Source organism: Trichosurus vulpecula, chromosome 8, assembly GCF_011100635.1.
Source record: "Trichosurus vulpecula isolate mTriVul1 chromosome 8, mTriVul1.pri, whole genome shotgun sequence".
Classification (NCBI taxonomy): Eukaryota; Metazoa; Chordata; class Mammalia; order Diprotodontia; family Phalangeridae; genus Trichosurus; species Trichosurus vulpecula.
Genome location: NC_050580.1, coordinates 228,683,364 through 228,704,960, shown reverse-complemented (window position 1 = coordinate 228,704,960; position 21,597 = coordinate 228,683,364). Strand labels below are relative to the sequence as shown.

The 21,597-nt window shown below is 39.6% G+C and overlaps 1 protein-coding gene across 1 annotated transcript in view; it reads right to left on the bottom strand.

Moving 5' to 3' along the window:
* The window catches only part of SUSD6 (sushi domain containing 6), a 124,773-nt gene that overhangs the window by 60,297 nt on the left and 42,879 nt on the right, over positions 1-21,597 (bottom strand). The window contains exons 2-3 of the mRNA XM_036734218.1: positions 10,113-10,281; positions 9,701-9,887 (exon numbers count right to left, since the gene is read on the bottom strand). Of these exons, the coding sequence (XP_036590113.1) occupies positions 9,701-9,821 (121 nt within the window). The 5' untranslated portion in view covers positions 9,822-9,887; positions 10,113-10,281. The remainder of the gene's footprint in view (positions 1-9,700; positions 9,888-10,112; positions 10,282-21,597) is intronic.

Below are 21,597 nucleotides of genomic sequence, written 5' to 3'. Positions count from 1 at the left end.
GTGTGTTCTGGGAGCTCCTGTTAGGTCTGACTACTTCTACAGCTGCCAACACATGGATATGGACTCCTTGATCCTTCTGTCACATCTGAGGACTGCCCCTGCTCCCAAGTGGACATCTGAGCCCATAGAAGACCTTGCCCTCCGGTTTCAAAGAGCCTGAAGGGGACAGCATCAGACGCAGACAGCTTTCTCCTGACGTTCCAGACTAGAACCTGAGCAAAGATCTGCTCTTTCCCTTTCTGAGTCCTTGCGTTCCCAAGACTGTTTGCCTATGTCTTTGGTATCTTTAGGCATTATGCTCCCTATCCAGATCCCCCTTGCAACTTGCTCCCTCTGCTTGTTTACAATTAGTTTACAATTACTGCCCATCTCTGGGGATGTCCAACCATAGAAAGAAAAAAACCTGAATCCACCTAGATAAGGATTTTTAGAACTTCACCCCTGAGGAAGATAGAGGTTTTTCCATACCTTAATTGGTCTTCAGGCAAAACTTTCAGTTTGCCTTTGACCAAAAGGGGGAAATGTGGAACATTTTATACCATTTTGTATCATTTTTAATTTCAACCAGACCCAGAGCCTGAATTAATGAGTAACTGGAAGAAGATCCAAGACCTGGGCTGCTTTGTTTTCTAAACTTTGCTCAGACTATGTAGCCCCTGAACTGAACCCATCAAGGCAGGGACAGCTCTATGCCCCTTGCCAGCAGGAAGCAGTTTCAGAAGCTGAGACCTTCGTCCCTGACCCCAAAAGAATTTGGGTCCTATTTGTTTGAGGGGGAATGGTGAGGGCACAGTCTCTGGTAACCCCCTTGAATCTGGAGTGCAGTCCCTGGGGGCCTCCTTGAGTCTTCCAACTGGATCTGGCCTTCCCCTAGGGCCATGGGCCTTGCATTGTCATTGGGCCAGAGTCTCTACCTGAGCCTTGCCCTCTTTTGTTAATATGCATGCCTTCAGTTACTTCCCAACCCCCTCAATTTATTGCTACACCCCAGATAAGGTCGTTCCTCTTTCAAGGGTTTGAATAGCTCCATACAAGAAGTGGGGAATGTGGGACTTGAGAAAACCAGTTATTGCTGACAGAAGACCCCTTGCCCCACAGCCCCTGATAAAACCCCTAAAAAGAATGGACTCAGACCTTTTGGCATTTAGCAAATGTCCCTGGGGCTCCGTGACTCCTCCAAGGAAATGTCAATAGATAAGATTATCCCACCAAATGATAACCTGTCAGAATCTTTGATCTGTCAGGGCCTTTGATCCTGTTCCCCTGGACCACCTTGTGACCTGGCTCGTAAATTTCAAGAGATAATTAACCACTGCACCTTGTTTTTTCTGTATAAATATGACTCCTTCAGCTTTACTCGAGGCTGTTCTGATTTGGGTTGAACCCCAAACGGTCACCGGCTAATAAATTCTCCAATTAAAACTTATACTCTGTGACGTGTCTTGCTCATTCTTGGTATAACAATATCAACTTAAATCAGTAACAAGACTCTGAATCTCTTTCTCTAGTAAAGAAATACACACCTCTGCCACATAAAGTGCTGATAGCCACATGCCAAGAACACTCTTTGTATTATATAAAGTGTCAGGGGTTTCAAAAAATGGAAGCAAAAGATACAGTTGAATTGTGTTACAGCTACCCTGCACTTTACCAGGACTTCCTGACAGTTCTCTAGAGCTGAAATTCTTTATACATAGTACTTTTATAAGCACTGAAAAACTAATAATAGATGTAAAGTTAACAGCAATCTGTTTGACTCATTCCATCACTTCTCTACTAACCTCCCACCAAAAATTTAGAAAGACTTAAAAACTGCACTTGAGTTTTGGTTATTTATATCAGGCAGGTTAACGATTATGAACAAAGACACATTTTTGGCATATAGTTGTCAAGCAAGCCTAGTCCTAAAAAGATAAGGTAATAAAAGATTGAGAATTAGCTATGAAGGCAAAAGGAAATCAAGAATACAATAAAGAAAAGAGAAAGGATGTATATATTTTAAAGATTCTAAACATTCAACAAATCCCACAAACACTTATTGAGGACCCATGTGCAATGAAGGTAAATAAGACAGATTTTTTACCCACTGAAATTTACAGTCTAATGTTACTGTTACTATTTTTTTTTTGTTCTTTCATTATGGGAAGAAAGATTACTGACTTATTAATTGGAATTGGAACACCTGGCTTATAGTCCTAGCTTTGTCACTTGCTGGTTGTGTGGCATTTACCTCTCTGGTCCTCAACCTCCTCATCTGTAAAATGAGAGGTTTGAACTAAATGATCCCTATAGTTCCTTCTAGTTATAACATTCTATGCTTCTAATCTGACCAAGGAGTTTAGGGAACATTAAAAAAACTTCTTCATTGCTGTAGGAATGTAATACAAGGCACATGCAAGGCTAGGGGATGCAGTAGATAGAGTGCCAGGCCAGGGGTCAGGAAGACCTAAGTTCAAATTTGGCCTTGGATACTTAACAGGTATGTGACTCTGAGCAAATCACTTAAGCCTGTGTGCCTCAGTTTCTTCATCTGTAAAATGAGCCAGAGAAGAAAATGGTAAGCCATTCCAGTATTTTTGCCAAGAAAACCCCAAATAGGCTCTCGAACAGCTGGACATGACTGAAATGACTCAATGACAAGATAAATATTTGTTTAATGGAATCCAAAAGGTACTGAAAAAGTAAGTGATACATAGTCAGGACTACATCTGAGGTCTCCTGACTTATAGGCAAGTCCTCTTTTGACTGTCTGCACTATCACTGATTGGTGCCAACCTGCAGCTGTTTACTTATCTTTACCATGACTTCTGGCAATCACTGACTACTCCATCTGGGCCTGAAATAATTAGACCAGGAGAACCAAGTTTATATTTGCTCCAGGAAGTAGAGGCACCCCTCAGTGCTGGTTCCCAGAAGAGGTAAATGGGGAATACCAGAAAGGAAATCTGTAATCTACCAAGGAGTCCAGCTGTATGACCAGAATAGGTATAATTGATAAATGGACTGCTTGTGTGTCCCACATGTAACATCAAGAGAATATAAGGAAAACTCCCAGCACCCAGGGTGTACAGGACAAGCAGGCATGGATAGGTTGCAGTCTGCATCCACTGGAGGAAGTACCCACATTGATGAGAGCAAGAATCCATTGGAGTACTGGGGAGACAAATCCATTATTCCAGGAAGAGGACTGACTGGTACTGGACAGAAATTGTGGTCCAATGTTACCCACAACTGGCTAAAATCAGTGATACACAAGAATGAAATCTCTAAGTGGGATAGTAGTGGCTGGGGCTAAGGCAGTTAAGCTACTTGCCTAGAATATCATGGTGAAAGTGCTAATCTTGAGTATTTATTTGCACACTGACATCCTGGAGTTAGATGCTAGTTCCTTCACTTGAAGAAGAGGATGAAAGATAAGGATCATAGAATCAAGAACAACACTCAGACCAGGCTGACCTTACAAAACCTCCAAGTGTTAAATCATACCCAGTTTAGCCAGCATTAGTTATTTGGATTAATTGCCAAGGAGATAAAATGTATGTTTAACATGTAATCTGGCCAGGTTGATGGTGTTTTCCCTGAATTACTATTGAATAGAAGAGATGATGTGTGATCCAGACTTTTGCCTTTGTTAGGAAATTTTAAGGCAGAGATAATTCTATGTGACAGTCAGTCAATAAATATTTATTAAGCATCTACTATGTTCCAGGTACTATGCTAAGCACTGAGGATACAAAGAAAAGCAAAAGAGGAGGCAATATGGAAACAACTATAAAAGCAAGATATATACAGGATTGCTTGCTTGTTGCTGCTGCTGTTGTTTGTCCTTTATTCTTGAAGAAAACCATGATATCAGGGAAGTGATGCCTCCCTGCAAGTGAATTGATCACCAGCCTCACTTTCATGTCTGGAGCCACTTGGGTCCAGAAGCCAGATATGGATCAGGATAACTGGAAGTGACCCAGGATACAGTAGGGAACCTTGGCATTTTCAAGCTAAGGTCTTTTAACAGGTCTCAGTTTGACTGAGGCAGCACCCATTCCGTGATTAAGTCTTAAAAAAATGAGGCAAAGAACAGCCTCCTTTAAAAAAAATGGATCTGGAAGGGGAAGACCAAAGGGTCTTCAAGATAAATTGAAGATAATCAACTGAGGGAAAGCACTATAATTAAGGGACAGTGGGAAAGCTTTCCTGATAGGATTTTAGCTGGGACCTGAAGGAAGCCAGGAAAGACCTGAGGCTGTGATGAAGAGGGAGAGAATTCACTAGTTTACTGCAAAGTAGTTTCTCACTGTTTTTCCCCCGATGCCTAGGTTCCACAGTAATTTCTCAGTAATAGAGGAAGTCCCCAGTCTTTTTTATAGACAGGTAATTATGCCACAAGGAGATTACATCACTCATGTCAGCAGCGTTTGCAGCTGATAGGAAGACGTTCATCAGATGTTGTAGGAACTACACCCTTATTTAGCAAACAATCTACTAATCTGCTAGAGGCCCTATTGTCTTTCCAAAAATAAAACTGCCCAGATAAACCTCTTCAACTACCACTTGGGCATACAACCATAAGAGGTCACTGCAGGGGAGACTAAAAATAATAAATAATAAGAAAGGGACAACAGAAGGAAACTTTGCAACTATAAAAGAACTGCCCCTCAAAAAAAAATGGTAGGGGCAGCTATGTGGCTTAGTAGATAGAACACTGGCCCTGGAGTCAGGAGGACCTGAGTTCAAATCCAGTCTTAGACATTTATTTGCTGTGTGACTCTGGGCAAGTCACTTAACCCTGATTGCCTAAAAACAAAAACCATGAGAAAATCACTCTTTTCTTCCTTGGGTCAATAATTTTAAAAGACCATACTCTCTTCCTCAAACCAGTCTCCTGACAGGATGGTCTGTCATTTCTAATGGAAACCTAGGGAATGGGAGAAAGAAGACTTAACACAATAGTGGCACAATCTTCAATATTATCTTTGCATCCTGGTAGGATATGGTAGGACCAGCTGAGACACTGTAGCCAACAACCTTCTACAAGGGAACGCTAGCAAACCAAAGTCAAGCCAACTCACATGAAGTCTTTCCCATGTTTGTGGGTAAAACCAGATGTGTGTCTGTTTTGTCTGTCATATTTAAAATGCTCGCATGATTTAAAAAATTAGATATCACCCGTCTAATTCCCTAACTTTAACAGATGAGAAAAGGGAAGTCAAGAGAGCTAAACTGACTTGTGGAAAGGTACCCAGTGACGAATCTGGAAACAGAAACTAGGTTTCTCAGTTCTTAGCCCACAGCTCTGCCTCTATTGCAGCCTCCCAAACTGCCAAGAATAAAATCCAAAATGTTATCCATCCCAAGAAAATTACTCAGGAAAAGACAAGACAGGGTAGGGGTGGGTGGTAGAAATGAATACATGATATCAGTAAGCCAAACAGCTATGATATGTTTAAATTTGTTTCATACAACATGCTAGGGCACAGTCTACTAATATTTGCAGTCTGAAACAGTAGCATCAATCAGCATCATGCTTCAGACAAACAGCCTTTGTCAATGGCTAAGCAGATCCTCAAGCATTAAACAGAAGCCATTACTCAAAAGCAAACGGAAACTCTAAAGTTCGATCTCCACTACTAAAAGATGACTTTGTATCTTCATTTTCTGGCTTTTTAAAATTTAGTCCTATAAGGACAGCTGTATAATATTTACCATTTAGCATGACTAAATTAATAGTAACATCAACTTTTTATATTATTGTAGATGCTGCTGCTGTTTGAGTTTTATATAGCACTTTTTAGTCATCAGATATCTAATAATTTTTTTAGTTGGTTATTAATACATTGCCTTTAAAGAACCCAAGGATTGTTGCTTCTGTTTTATAGAGGCAACACAGAGAGGTAAAGAATTGTCTATAGTTACAAAGAAATCATCCTTTTGAGGTTGAACAACAGTACCAACAGCTAATATTCCTAGTATTGTAATTCTAGGGCCTAGGAAAGATAGCCTTATATGAAGACAGGGTGGTAAAATTCAAATATTTCTGCTATTTGGGAGACAACAATCCTATTGTCTTCTAATGTAGCCTATTTATTCCAATCTTTAGGTGTAAGACTTGTAAGTGTAGTCATTGCTAAAGTGTGTGCTCCTAAAGAACATTCTCTCATGGAACCACCACAACTAAATGCCTGCTAAACTATGTAAAGCATGCTTGCACACGCATGAAATATGTGTAAGCAAGTATATGCACTGTTTACATTTTAAACTAGGGCTATTGAAACTAAGACAGCTATGCAATTCACAGGACACTTCATCTTTTAAAACTGTGGGAGGAAAAGGGAAGGAGGGCAGGAGAAGAAGGGAACTTTTTCTAATGCAATTGCTTTTTCTCAAAAGTTTGCACATCTGGATCTTGGTTGCTTGGCAAAGTTTCTTGGCCATGTTCCTCACTGGAAGGCATGTCATTACAGGTGTCGCTCACGGATTCAGGCCAAGGAATTATTTTTCCCTTCTACTCTGGAATAATCTCCTTTTGGGTGGGGTGGGGGGTCAGGGGAAGAGGACTGGCAGCAAAGTGCTGGTTCTCAGAAGGACTGAAATATCTCACTTCATATACATTCTGTTCTGCCATGTTGTGTACGTTTTGTGCGTGTGTGTGTGTGTGTGTGTGTGTGTGTGTTAGGGGAAGGAGAGAGAGAATAAGAAAGGGAGAAGGAGAGAGATGAAGAACAACTTCAAATTTTACCTTCCTCGATTCTTCACTCCTCCATCTCTCTCTCTCTCATTCTCTCTCTCTCTCTCTCTCTCTCTCTCTCTCTCTCTCTTCCTCTCTTCCCCCCACCCCCACCCCCCATTACTTTAGAGCCATGAGTTTCTTATCATTGATTTCAGGCTTTGGGAGGAAAGTAAAGAAGGTGTGGGTAGTGGGAAAAGGGTGGGGTGAAGTTGAGATTGGAGGGGTAGCAGGCAAAGATGAGATGACTCATAGCCAAACTCTCGCACCAAAGAGCAGAGGTTAGAGGATTTCCCAGTGCTGGTAATACTCTCATGTAACATGCCCAGACAAGTCTCCCATACTGAGGTTAGGAAAAAAAAAAAGCAGTATGGCAATGATTTCATTTTATTTTACTACACTTGTGACCTCACTGATATAGAGAACTTCTGATTAGCACTATAATAAGCAAAACCCCACTAAAATTAAGCCAGGCACTGAATGATAATAAAGGCCTCTTAAAAGAGTTGGCACTTATGCCTTTAAAGAGTCTAAGGGGCAGTTGTGACAAAGGAGTGCATTCCACATGTGAATGATAGTCCATACAAAGGTACAAAGGTGAGAGATGGAAGGTTATTTGGCTGGAGGACAGTGTGTGAGGGAGAGAAGTGCATAGTCGGCCTAGAAAGGCATCCGACTGGAGCCAGAGAGTGAAGGGCTTTAAACATCAAACAGGAACAGCATCTTATCCCAAAGGCAATTGGAAGGTGGGTGGTGGGCACTGTCTGGGGCAGGAGAGTGACAAAGTCAGATCTATGCTTTGGCATCTGTGAGGAAGGCCTAAGTTCTAATTCTGGCTTTAACATTCACCTAGCTGGGTAACCCTGGGCTAGTCACCCCTCTGGGTTTTAGTTTCTTCACCTGTAAAATAAGGAGATTTGATTACACGATTGCTAGACCTTCCAAGTCTAAAATTTTAGGATTTTATGAATAATAACTTCCAGGAGGGCAGGTTCAAAACGGCAGCAACGGTTTTATATCCAAACTTACAGATCTTTGTACTGAAATATGTTTCCAGAACACTGTTCCACCCTTTATGAGGATTCTATGCCTTGTTTACCAGGCAATTTGCTTTTCATGAGGTCAGTAAGGTCAGTTTTCCTTCCACACCCTAAAATGTTCCACAGCACCACAGAGACATGGAACACAGTGAAGTCAACTCTTCTAGAGACAGATATATTGGATGTTTCTCATATCTGGGCCAACTACAGACATGGGAGGAGAAAGGTGGTCCAGAGAGATATGAGGTGGATGCTGGACATTGCAGGAAGAAATACTGAGAATGGCAAGTCCTCTCTGACAACTCTGGACTAGAAGAAACTCATGATGTGTGATGTAAACATGGGTAATGACACCATTTCTTGCTTTAATAGGGAGAAGAGATGTTCTAGGACAATATTAAGCAGCCCAAATGAGGCTGAGGAGGCTTTGATGCCCCTATTCAGAGCAGTACCACAGGCATTGGGTCTTTCTCCTCCTCTACCCAATAATCACATCTTTCCTACATATATGGAAAGAATATCCTATTGAGAGAGAGAGACAGAGAAAGAGAGGGAGAGAGAGTGTGTGTGCCTCTGAGACTCAAAAACTGTTGTGTAAGGTCTATATTCCACACCCACACTCTCATTTCTATTATTTATGCCCTATTTCTACATTTCTATTCTTTAAAATCCCTGGCATTGTTATCTTACCTGCTGACATCACCTAAGGACTCCAGGGCCACAAGGCTGCATCCTTAGGGCTTTTCCATCTGCTCTACAGCTAAGATGTCTTTTATGTACTGTCTCTCCCAAATAAGAGTATGAGAACTTTGAGAGCAGGGACTGTCTGGCTTTTTCTATTTGTGTCCCTGGGTGCTTAGTACAATGCCTGGCACACGGTAAGTGCTTAGTAGATGTCTTCTCATTGATTCATTCACATAAGGTATGATTATATAGGATGTATACAGGATGGTATGAATGATACTTATTAGGGCAACTAAATTAGTGATAAAAGCAATCAAGAAGTTAATGAAGTTGAAACATTTCACAACTTTTAAATAAATGTCACTAGGTCTTAGTTTACCTTTTCCATTTTGCCAACCTTACGTGGTATTTAAAACCATATTAAGATCAAAATGGGAATGGACCATACTAAGATCATTCAGTACAAACTTCTAACTTTATAGGTTAGGAGATTGAAGCTCAAAGAAATCAAGACATTTGCCCAAAGCCACAGAGATAATTAGTGGCAAGTCTGAGACAAGAAATCTGTTCCTTGATTCTTATTTCAGTGCTCGGTAAGGTGGAATGTAAGGGAAAACAGGAAAAAGGCAAGAGCTGCAGCAGGAAGGGAGAAGAGGAACAACATTAGGATTCCTTCAACCTCCCCCCACCCAGTCTAGCTTTGTGTTAAGCCTCTCTGCCTACACATTCATGGTCAAAGGACAAGAGCAGTGATTCTCAAACTTTTTGGTCTCAGGATCCTTTTGATACTCTAAAGAGCTTCTGTTGATGTGGGTTATATTTAGTGATATTTAATACATTAGAAATTTGAATGTTTTAGTATTATTATGAAAACAGTTTTGACCCCAAGGACCCCCTGGAAGGGTCTTGGACACACCTGGACCACACTTTGAGAACCATGGAACTAGAGAAACTGCTCTTTGCCATAACGAGGGGGTTGACTAAATCAGCATTTCTTAAAAATTTTCCATTCGCAACCCATATGGGATCATGACCCACAGTTTAAGAAGGACTGGACTAAATAATTTTAAAGTTCCTTCCAGCTCTAAATCTTCAATGTTATGATATGATACAAAAGCCCTCCCCAAAATCATGTTTCCAGGACACTGCAAAAAGGACACACTCTGGTAATCTGCTGTCCTAGAGCCATTTCGTATCATGACACTATATCCTCTCAGGATGCCTAACACAATCAAAATACAGGTACCTGACTTACCTGAAGCAATTCCATTTCCAAGGAAAATGCTAATAATCATGAATGGAAGAAGTAATCCATGTCCTAAGGAGGCAAATGGTGAGGCTGAGCTGTTCTTTGGTGTTATCCTGCCATAGCACATCTTTTATCCGTCCAAGTTAGAAAGAAAAATGGGGGAAAAAAAACTGCCAGCCAGGTACAAATCCACCTATTAAAAAAATGCATAAAAAAACTTCAGGAAGGAATAAGAGAGAAGCCCTTTATAAGCCAAGTTTTAGGGAATCTTATCAACTAAATTCACTTCTCTTTCAGTGTAAGGAAGGTATGTAACATCTAGCTTCTCTATGGCTTGGGAGCATGGTAGCATGCCAAAAGCCTTCAGCATGCACAGCCAGATTTCTGAAAGAGGATAGGGAAACAGGAATTATCTCACCTTGAAATCTTTCAAGCAGAGCTGAGCTTTGAGAAAAGATCCAATTCTGCCCCACAAGTCATGGAGGCTCTGGGTGAAGAAGGGAAGAAGCAGCTGACGACAAGAGGACTGCTGTCTGTATTAATGAGTCAAGTTTTTCCTTTGCCACATGCACACGGTATGAGTTCAACTTAGGGAAGAAAAAAAAAAGGAACTAATTTAATGGGAGGAAAAAGCAACTGCAGAAACACTGTCTTAAAAAAAGAATGTATCCCTGAGCTGCCTGAACAACAGGCCTAGTCACTCACAGTTCTGACTCTGCATCTGTGAATTTCAAAAATGAAACAATTACCAAGTTCATCATACACACCTGCAACCCAGGAAGTTATAGCCAGTCACATGTGTTGACACTCCACCACATACCTCTCTAGAACAACAGCAACACACTCCTCACTTGAAGCAAGTTAATTGAAGAGGTCAACATTGACAATAGTGTAAAACATAATAGGGTGCCAGGTTCCAAATGAAGCACAGCTCCTTGACTGGAGGAATTCTAATCAAACAATGCACAACAAGGCTTCAGACTGCTGAGGCCTAGAAGGGTCCTTTGCAATCATCCAATCCTCCATCCATTATACATAAAATTATCTTATTTCATAACAAAAGATATTATTCAGGAGTCTTAGATTAGAAGATCCATTTGATAAACATTCAACTCCTACCATTAAGCTCCTACTACATTCTAGGCACTGTGCTAAGCTGGGTATACAAATATGGGAAGTCAACACACATTAAGAAGATGAAAAGGTGGGAAATGGGTATCCTTCTGTGTGTGTGTGGGGGGGGGCAGTATACAGAAGAGGGGGGATGATGGAGTACAGCCTGTAGGAAATGATGAGATGGCTACACTGGATTTTCCTCTTTAAACTGAGGGTATGGGATTCTCCACTATTACCCTCTACCCCAAATACCCTCCAAAGCTCCCTTTCTCAAAAAATTTCATTAGGGTCCTACTAACAATTTTTATTTTTTGCTAATTCAATGATTTTTAAGCAGAATTTAAAACGACTTCTAGAAATTTGGAGTTTTCACTCATATAGAGAAACTGAGTCTAAAACCAATAGTTCTGCCAAATTTAGTGCTCAAGAGGACTCCAGGATCTAGCAAATTAATTTGTATGTTGTAGAGCTTTTGTGTTGAGACTCACAACTTTAGAGTTAGATGAGATCTTAAAGGACATTTAGTCCAATCTCCTCCCTTCATTTTACCAATAAGGAAACTGAGGTCAAGTGTGACTTATCCATGTTTACTCAAGTATATAATGTAGCCTATTTAATGTATTCCAATTTACCCATTAGGATCCCATATGTCTTAGTTCATAAAAGATACTTAGAAATAACAAAAATTTACTTTTTAATTTCAAAATAGTTCTATAATTCAGACAGTTCACTGTTTCATACAGAACTTTATATTTTCCCCATCACACACACACACACACACACACACACACACACAGAGCCAGCCACTGAAACACAAAGACCAGATACTCTGCTGCAGATACCAAGCCAGACTTGATCTGAAACTGATGTATGGCAGTAATCATCAAAACCAGGGGTGGGAAACCTGTGGCCTCAAGGGCACACATGGCCTTCTAGGTCCTTGGGTGCAGCCTTTTGACTGAGTCCAAGTTTTACAGAACAAATCTTTATTGTGGGGATCTGTTCTGTGAATCTGGATTCAGTCAAAGGACTGTACCTGAGGACCTGGGGGGGCCACATGTCTCAAGGCCGAAGGTTCCCCACCCCTGATCAAAACCTATCAAAACCATTTGGTACTTCTTTAAAAACAGATCATTGGAACAGATTAGGCACAGAAAACCCAGAAGAAACAGAACATAGTAGCACAGTGTTCAATCAATAAACCCAAGAATTCTAACCACTGGATGAGAACTCACTGCTCAACAAAAACTGCTGAACAAATCAGGCTTAGACCAACATCTCATACTATATACCATAATACACTTCAAATAGCCACAAGACCTAGATATAAAAGGCCCTATGAACAAGTTTCAGGAAGAGAAAAAGGAAATAATACATTTTGCAACTATGTATAGAAGAAGAGTTTTGTTGACCAAAAAAGGGATAAGGAGAATCAAATGAGATATCAACTATATAAAACTGAAAAAGGATTTGCACAAACAAAATCAATGCAGTTAGAATTACACGGAAAATAGTTGGGGGGGAAATCTTTGCAGATAAATATCTGATATCCAAGATAAGAGAACACTGACACATATGTAGGAACAAGAGCCATATGAACATATACTTTTCAAAAGAAGAAAGGCAAACTACTAACAACCACATACAAAATGCTCCAAATCACTAATAACAAAAATGAAAATTAAAACAACTGTGAGGTTCCATCTTACATCCATTAGACTGGCAAAGAAAAAGAGCAGTTGTTGGAGGGGCTATAGCAGATAGGCACACTAAATGCACTGCTGGTGGACTCAACCCTTCTGAAAATCAATACAGAATTGTATGCAACAAAGTCACTAAAATGAGCATACCTTTTAACACAGTGATAGTCCTGCTAGACCTATACCCTAAACAGAGCAAAGAAAGAGGGAAAGGATCCATATTACAAAAATGTTCATAGAATTACTTGTTGTAGCAAAGAACTGGAAATAAAGTGGGTACCCATCCAATGACTAAATAATTTATGGCATATGAATGTAATAGAATATTACTGAACTCTAAAAAATAACGAAAGGGATAAATTCAAAGAAACCTGGGAAGACTTGTAGGAACTGATTCAGAGTGAAGTAAGAACCAGAACGAAATATAACACTGTAGAGGAAAATAACTGAGAAAAAAATATGATCAATCAAAAACCAATTACGACTACAGAAAACTGTTAATTGATTATGCTTCCTACCTCTTTGGCAGATGAACTAGAGGTGCAGAATAAATACACATTTTCTGAAATGGCCAATGCACTTAGAGCGTTTTTTGGTGAGAAAAGTGGGGACAGGGACACAATGATAATGATACCCCCCCCAAAAAAAGAGAAGAAAAAAGTGTCAATTAAACTTTTAAAAATACACAGAAGAAAGCAAAAGGAAGTTTGCAATGATACAAAGAAAGACAAGCATGTCAATATTACATCTGTCATTTTAAATTTAATATATACTTTAATAATCAAGCTATATTACAAAGATCCATGTACATAATAAAGATTCATTTTGTCATATTCATTTTTGTCCTCTTTTTCTATTTTTGTCTATGGAAATGTTCATATTTGTCAAATTAATAAAAATAAAAAATTTAAATGAGGGGGGTGGGACTAGATTATCTATAAGGTCTCTTCCAGATCTAAATCTATGATTTCCATTATATACCTCCTCCCTCCCTTACTCATCAAGGCTGCTGAGAAAAGCACCTTGTAAGCACCAGCTCTGGAGTCAGGAGGACCTTCAGTTTAAACCTGGCCTTAGACACTTCACATTTATTAGCTGTGTGAACTTGGGCAAGTCACTTAACCCTGATGGCCTCACCTCCCCTCTGCAAAAAAAAAAAAAAAAAAAAAAAAAAAAAAAAAAAAAAAAGGCACCTTGTAAACTGCTCAAGACTGCAAACATCTCCTCCTCTTCACACGGCAAAGGTTCCCAAATGGCTGCCCTCACAGGGGCATAGGGTGTGAGCACGTCAGAACTAAAGTGTTTGCTTCAGTTGGGAGTCAGTGTTGTGGCTGGACAGACTGAGTGATCACATTGCTTTTTTCTGCCCAACAGGGAAGAAGACACCCTTGGTGTCAAGGCCATGCCTCACTCTTGGATACCATAGGCCTAATAACTGACCACAGGCCATCTGGTAGGGCAAATACGGCATGGATACAAATAACATATACAAATTGGGATGTGGTAAATAGATACAGGGTGTAGTTTGAACCTAATAATAGTAGCTATCTAAGTTTTAATCGTTTAGAGACATCATCTTGCCAACAAAGGTCTGTAGAGTCAAATCTATGGTATTTCCAGTAGCGATGTATGGCTGTGAGAGTTGGACTGTAAGGAAAGCTGAGTGCAGCGGAACCGGCACTTCTGAATTGTGGTGCTGGACTTCTGAGAGTCCCCTGGATAGCAAGATCAAATCAGTCAACATTTTTAAAAATTAATTCAGGCTATTTGCTGTTGTTAGGTCAAATACTGAAGCTGAAGCTGAAATACTTTGGCCACATAATGAGAAGATGGGACTCGCTGGAAAAGACCCCGATTTTGGGAAAGACTGAAGGTCAAAGGAAAACAGGATGGCAGACGATGAGACAGATAATGTCACGGAAGCAATGAACATAAGCTGGGACAGACTTTGGGATACAGTGAAGGACAGAAAAGTTTGGTGTACTATGGTCCACAGACACAACTAAACGACAATAAGAAAAGCTTTAAACTTCACAGATTTTTGGGACAACTTGTATAGAAGCACAAAGTGCTATGAGAGATTTGAGACAGGAGATCACTCTTAGCTATAGATAAAATCCAGACAATATGGTAAAATGTGGGGCAGGTCAGGAAGTCTCATCTTCCCGAGTTCAAATCTGGCCTCAGACACTTACTAATTGTGTAGGTCACTTAACCCTTAGCCTGTTTGCATCAATTTCCTCATCTGTAAAATGAGCTGGAGAAGGAAATAGCAAACCACCCCAGTATCTTTGCTAAGAAAATCTCAATGTATCACAAAGAGTCAGACCCAACTGAACTACTGAACAAGAAAATGGTAAAACGGAAAGAATGCTGGGACTTAGAGCTCTGGGTTTAAATCTCAGACATACACCCATGTGATCATGGATAAGTCACTTCAAATCTATATGTCTTAGTCTCCCCAGCTGTAAAATGAAGGTATACTGCATTAGATCATCTATCAAGTCCCTTATAGGTCTAAATTTTATGATCTATAATCAAAGGCTTTATGGAAGAGATGGAATCTGAATTAGGCCTCAAAGGAATGCAAAAGTATTTCAACCTATTTTGGGGGCAGGGGGAATGGGCAGCATTGAGAGGGGTGGGAGTAAAGATTAAAGGCACAGAGATGGGAAGGGGCAGGCAGTCTGGAAATAAGTCCAACTGAGCTAGAATATAGACTGCTGACTAAAGGAAAACAGAGAGAAGTCTGGAAAGGTAAGCTGAAATGAGATCACCTGTAACCCTGGAGTTGTATTTTCGCTGTGGCCTGTTCTGGTCTAGAACCAAGGTTCTTTTACCCCTATCCTTTTCTTCAACTTCCCTGACTTCTTTCTAGCAGAAAACATCAAGGTATGGTATAGTCAAGAGATTCTGGTTCTAGTATAGACTCTGCCACTAATTCTGACTGTATATACATTTGATCAAGTCACTTGACCTCTTAAAATAGAAGTTCTCTGAGGACAGCCTGGCAGAGTGAAGATGGTATGGAACTTGGAGAGAGGAAGACCTAGGTCCCACCTGTCACTAATACCCATGGGCAAATCACTTAGCATCTCTGGGCCTAAGTTTCCTCATTTAGAAAAATGGGTATCTCCTGACAACTATTGTTATACTTGTCAGAGCCATAATGACTAAGGTGTAGTATGATGAAGCTAAGGTAATTAAAGTAGCGGACCAGTCTTTTGGCCTTCTCAGAAGTGGCCTCTGGGTGTCAGAGGAACTATACCAGTACCCTCATCCCCCAAGAGAACTGGTAACACATTTTGTGCTGACTTCTATAATTATAAAAAGAAGCTCAAATGAGAATCTACATAGAGCACTTTACAAACCTTCAAGTATTATATAAATATTATTGTTATCACATGTATAACCTAGAGACAATAGGAGTGGCTGAAAAGTATTTTTCCTGGAATGTTGACAATATGATTGGGAGAAGGAAGAACAGATTTATTCTCTTTGTTTGAGAAATTCAGGCATCCATATTCAGGAAGTCCCACCCCAGTATCTTTACATCTGAATTGCAACAAGCTCAATTAATCTATCAGCACACTTATATAAGACCCTTTGTTCAGAGTGTTCTTTGAATGCTTTCCAAAAATAACAACTATATAACAACAAAAAACTCACATGTATATGTATTTGGGTGCATGCAGAGCCACTATTTTATCCTTTTTCCCTCACCCCTAAACAGTGGGAAGCCTGGGAGAGAAGAATGAAAGGAAATTAAGAATTAGCTAGGGAGGAAAAAGAGAAAACTAGGAGAAAAAAGAGCCACCAAGTGGTTGGATGAAATTTGTTTATTAAAAGTATTGTACCTAGACTTTTGAGACAATAGTTCCAGGAATGCTGAAAAGAACCCTAGGCCCAGAACAAGGAGAGACGTGTTCCAGTCCTAGCCAAAGTGCGTAACCTGAAATAAATCACCCTTCAGGGTTGTTGTTTCTTCACATGTAAAGTGAGTCAGATGTCTGTAACATTCTATAGCAGAAAGAACACTGAATTTGAAGACAAAGATCGGAATTTTATACCTATTGTACTATGTGTGTGACCTTGGCAAAATTACAACTTCTCTAGGCCTTCAGTTTGGGATCCTGGGCATTTTCACAAATATACTGATGTGATGGGGCAGAGGAAAAAAAGTATTAAAAAAAGATATGCAACTTCGCTATGCACAGAAGTTTGTAGAGCAGCTGATACCGAACTAAGTGATTCACTGGTCTTGTCTACCCTATCATAGTAAAGAACTCCCTGTACACTCATTGTAGGTTTTCATTGCCTGCCTTTAAAACTCAAATTTTATGTTGCAATTTTTTTTTTTTTACTTCTGTGCCAGTTTCTAGGAACATTACTGCCTTGAAAGTTGAGGATTGACTGTAGTAGGATTGAGACAAGGAGAGTTGATCCACATGGGAAAATTTTTGTTCACACCCCTTCCTGACCATTTTAATCCCTATTGTTGAGTTGTTTTTCAGCCACTTGACTCTTTGTGACGCCATTTGGGATTTTCTTGGCAAAGATACTGCAGTGGTTTGTCACCTCCTTCTAGAGTTCATTTTATAGATGAGGAAATTGAGGTAAACAGGTTTAAGTGACTTGACCAGGGTCACACAGCTAGTAAGTGTCTAAGGTCAGATTTGAACTCAGAAAGATGAGTCTTCCTGACTCCAGGCTCAGTACTCTACTTTTCCACCTAGCTGCCTACTCAAATCCTATTCACTCTTTAATGCCCAACTCAACTTGTTTCTTGTCCATGAGGAGAGGTGGAAAGATCACTGGATTTGGAGGCAGAAGACTCGGATTCGAATTCCATTTCTGCCTCTATTTCCTACCTATGTTATGATCCTGGGCAAATCTCAGTTTCTTCTGCTGCTGGACTTGATCATCTCTCAAGTTGCTTCCAGTTCTAAACCTGTAACTCTTTTATCTTTCTAGATTAATTCAGTCACAGAGATTTTACCCTCTTTTGAACCCAAAGTTAGTAAATAGTTAGGATTACTCATTATGTATTTGTTATAAGAAACCCTTACACAGTCTTTTTATAAGTCTTGTATTGTTATTTCAAACACTTTGGGGCCAAATTAACTTAATTCAGGGCAGCTAGGTGGCGCAGTGAGTAGAGCACCTGCCCTGGAGTCAAGAGGACCTGAGTTCAAATTTGATCTCAGACACTTGACATGTGTACTAGCTGTGTGACCTTGGGCAAGTCACTTAACCCCAACTGCCCTGCCCAAACCATGCCCCCCCAAAATAAAATAAAATAAAAATGACAAATTAACTTAATTCCCTCTCTGAGTATTTTCTCCAAGACCCTTCTATAGATTTTTCTACACTAAGCTGGGATTCCAGGATAATAAACCAATTGTCATCTGGCAACATGCAGCCTTTCTATTCCTGCTTCTGTTTTCCTTTCCTAAAAAGCTGAAAAACTTATCTGGCTTCCAGATCCAAGGCAAATTTATATTTACTTATGGTCTTAATTAGACTGAAAGTTCCTTGAAGGCAAGAACTTCTTTACATTGGCTTTTCTACATTCCCAACAATTTCCATCCCTCCTAGTCCTCTCTCCCCTCTACTTATTCTCCAGGAGAGCAATTTCCTTTAATAAGGGCCACATATTTATCAATTGAGGGAGGAACATACTTGCTACAGATTCCCCTGGCTTTTAAAGGAGCCACTCCTCTACCCCAACCTACTCTTTGGCAAAGATGGGAGGTCCATGTGTGGTACACTGCACATATTTTCAGACTTTTTCAATCTATTCATCAGTTTTAATTATTTATATTCCACTTCTTTTTCTCCCCCCTCCCTTTTTGGTCTTTAAAAATATAGGGGTTGGCTATAGAGGTATGTACGGATAGGGGTTGCCTATATATTAGAGCCATATTTAAAAGACTACATAGACAGGGTTCCCAGGAGGTAGCGGGATATTTGTTTATTGCTCAGGCTCCTAGAAAAAGGAGAGAACAAGTGTTATTTAGGAGTTTGAATTATTTAAAATGTTCATTAAGGAAACAGATCTCACTCATTTTAGGGCTGAGTATCTAGATTCTACATGACTGTAGGCTCACAGAATTTGAGCCAGAGAAAGAGGCTTCAAGGTCATCTAATATAAAACTCTCATTTTATAGATGAGGAAGTTAAAGCAGAGAGAGGTTAAGTGACATGGCTCCAGGTCATGCAAGTAATAAGTGTCAGAGCCAGGATTTGAACTCTGATCCTCTGACTCTAAGGACTTGTCCACTAGAATGACCAGCACATCTTAAACAGTTTAAGAAGCGTTGAAGAGGTCTTAAGTAGAAAAAATTTAAGAAGCACTAGACCATGCTAGTGTGGACTGTGCCAGTGCACTAGACAGAATGGCCTCAGTATAGTTCGAGGATAACAAATGTTGTCAAGATTGAAGAAAGTACTATACCCTTTACTGTGTAAAAGACTAGGAGAGGTCAATCTAAGGTGTGAATAATGGAACAGACTCACTTCTTAGAAATGAAATCCAGTAGAGAAAGAGTTCATAAACAAGGGATAAAAAGGATAATAGAAGAATAAATTTTGATTACATAAAAATTTAAGTTTTTGCACAAACAAAGCTAAAATTAAATAAAAATAAAGCTAAGATTAGGAAGTAAACACTTAACTGGGAAAAAGATGATAAAAAAAAAAGTAACAACTGCTGGAGGGCCTTCAGGAAAATAGGTACACCACAATGTTGGGAGAGTTGTAAATTGCTACAGTCATTCTGGAAAGCAGTTTAGAGCTGTGCCTCCAAAGTTACTAAACTGAGCATACTCTTTGACCAGTGATATTACTAGTAGGCCTGTATCCCAAATGAGATCACAGAAAGAGGAAAAGGACTCATATACACAAAAATATTTGTAGCAACTCTTTTGACCACAGTAAAGAATCAACTGGGGAACTGCTGAATAAACCATGATATATGAATACAATGACACATTATTATACTATAGGACCTAACAAAATGGTTGGTTTCTGAGAAATCTGAGAGAACTTCTCTAAACTGATTCAGAAGGAAGTGAGCAGAACTAGAGAACAGCAACAATACTGTTTAAAAAAAAAACCCAAAAAACAAAACTAAACATCGAAAGATTTAAGAACTCTGATCACTGGCCAACCATTATTCCAGAGGATGATGCAGCATGCTAGGACAGAAGTGATGGTCTCAAGGTACAGAATAAGACATATATTTTCAGATACGCCACTGTGGGAATTAATTATTTATTATCCTTGACTTGTATGCTTGCTACAAAGATTTTTTTTTCCTTTTTCAAATGGGGAATTATGGGGGAGCTAGCAACAGGCAAAGAGATGCCAAAAAAATAAAGAAAAAAGGTTGATTGAAGGTGTTGGTTTTTTCAAATGCACACAAAAGAAGGCCAGAAGAAATTACAGACAAACAAGACAGCTTTGATAGTAACATGATGAATTTATTAGATATTTAAAGGAAAAGGAAGAAACTAAATGGAGATCCATAGTTTCATGTATAATCTTTTTCTGTTTTACTTTGTATATGGAAATGCCCATTTTATTTGTTATTAGGCTCAGAATTTTTTAAAAGGAGAAATAAAATCCTGCCCAAATTAGTGAAATATCCTTCATTAGACATATGCAAGTATGCATGGCATTCAACATGGCACTATATCCCCCTGACTCCAACACATAACTACTTTATAGTCAGGCCAGGGCTACTTTTCATCATTCAGGTAAGCATCAGGGTCAAGACTGTGTTCTGTGTAGGTTACTGAGGAATAGATCATTCATCAATTTAGCAAGCATTTAAGTCCCTACTAAATGCCAGGCATATGGATTACCTGTGTAACCTCGGGAAAATCAATTGACCTCTCTAGGCCTGTTTCTCTACCTGTAAAATGAGAGGATTGGATAGCACCTCTTTAGGACTTCTTTCCAGCTCTAAATCTATGTATGATCCTAAGATCCAAACGCAATTTGATAGTGCTAATGATTTAACCCACACTCCCTTATGGCTGTGGCTGAGACAAGGAAGCTGCAAGGTATGCCAAGAACTCAGATGTTAAAATTCATAATAAAGATGTATAAAGTCCATTCAAATTGTGTCACAGGCTTATGACTAGGCTTATTATAACTTGAGGAGAAAAGAAACCCAAAAGATTCAAATGGAATTCTCTAATTTTTAATAAAAAATTAAGAAAACAAGGTAGGATGCATCGAGGTCTGCTGCATTTCTAGGTATTACTCTGCCACTTAGCCATTTGGTGGCTTCTGACCAACTAGACTAATGTCCAAATTAATTATGTCCAAAATTAATATTTTGCCCCTATTTGCTTTCCACATCTTTAATGATAGCCAGGACCCTCAAAAACTCATTGATGAATGTGACTATGCCTTTTAAAATCTCTGTATCCCCAGTGCCTCAGACACTTCTAGAATGGGACTGGGCCTGTGATTTCATCAGTACAGTGGAACTACAGATGCAGAACTGCAACTCCTCTATAATTTATAGCCAGTGTATGTCATAGCATAGGCTTGGACCTAGGTCTGATGCCAAGGCCAGCTCTCTATTTGGACAGTTTGCTTTGCCATGTACATAGTACATAGATCATGCGAATTCATAGGGGCTTAGGATGTGATATAGAACTGAAAGGGATCTTAGTATTGGGTTTTTTTCCTCTCTATTTTACAGATGAAGAAATTGAGGGCCAGAGCTGTTCAGTGACTTGCCCAAAGTAAAAAAGGGAACAAGTAGGAGAACTTGAATTTGAACCCATGTGCCCACACAGAGTACTTTCATATCCTCCCCTCCCTCCATCTTTTCAGCATCCTGTTATGTGTTGTCTTCCCTCATCAGGATGTAAGCTCACTGAGAGCAGGGACTATCTTTCTGCTTCTATTTGTATTCCTAGCACTTGGCACAGTGTCTGGCACATAATAAGGGCTTTCTTTACAAATGCTTATTGATTTGACTTGGAGCTTGGCAGAGAGACTTGGGCTGGACATATAGATCAGGGAGTCATGACTTAGAAATGATAATTAAATCTATTGTAAGCTAAT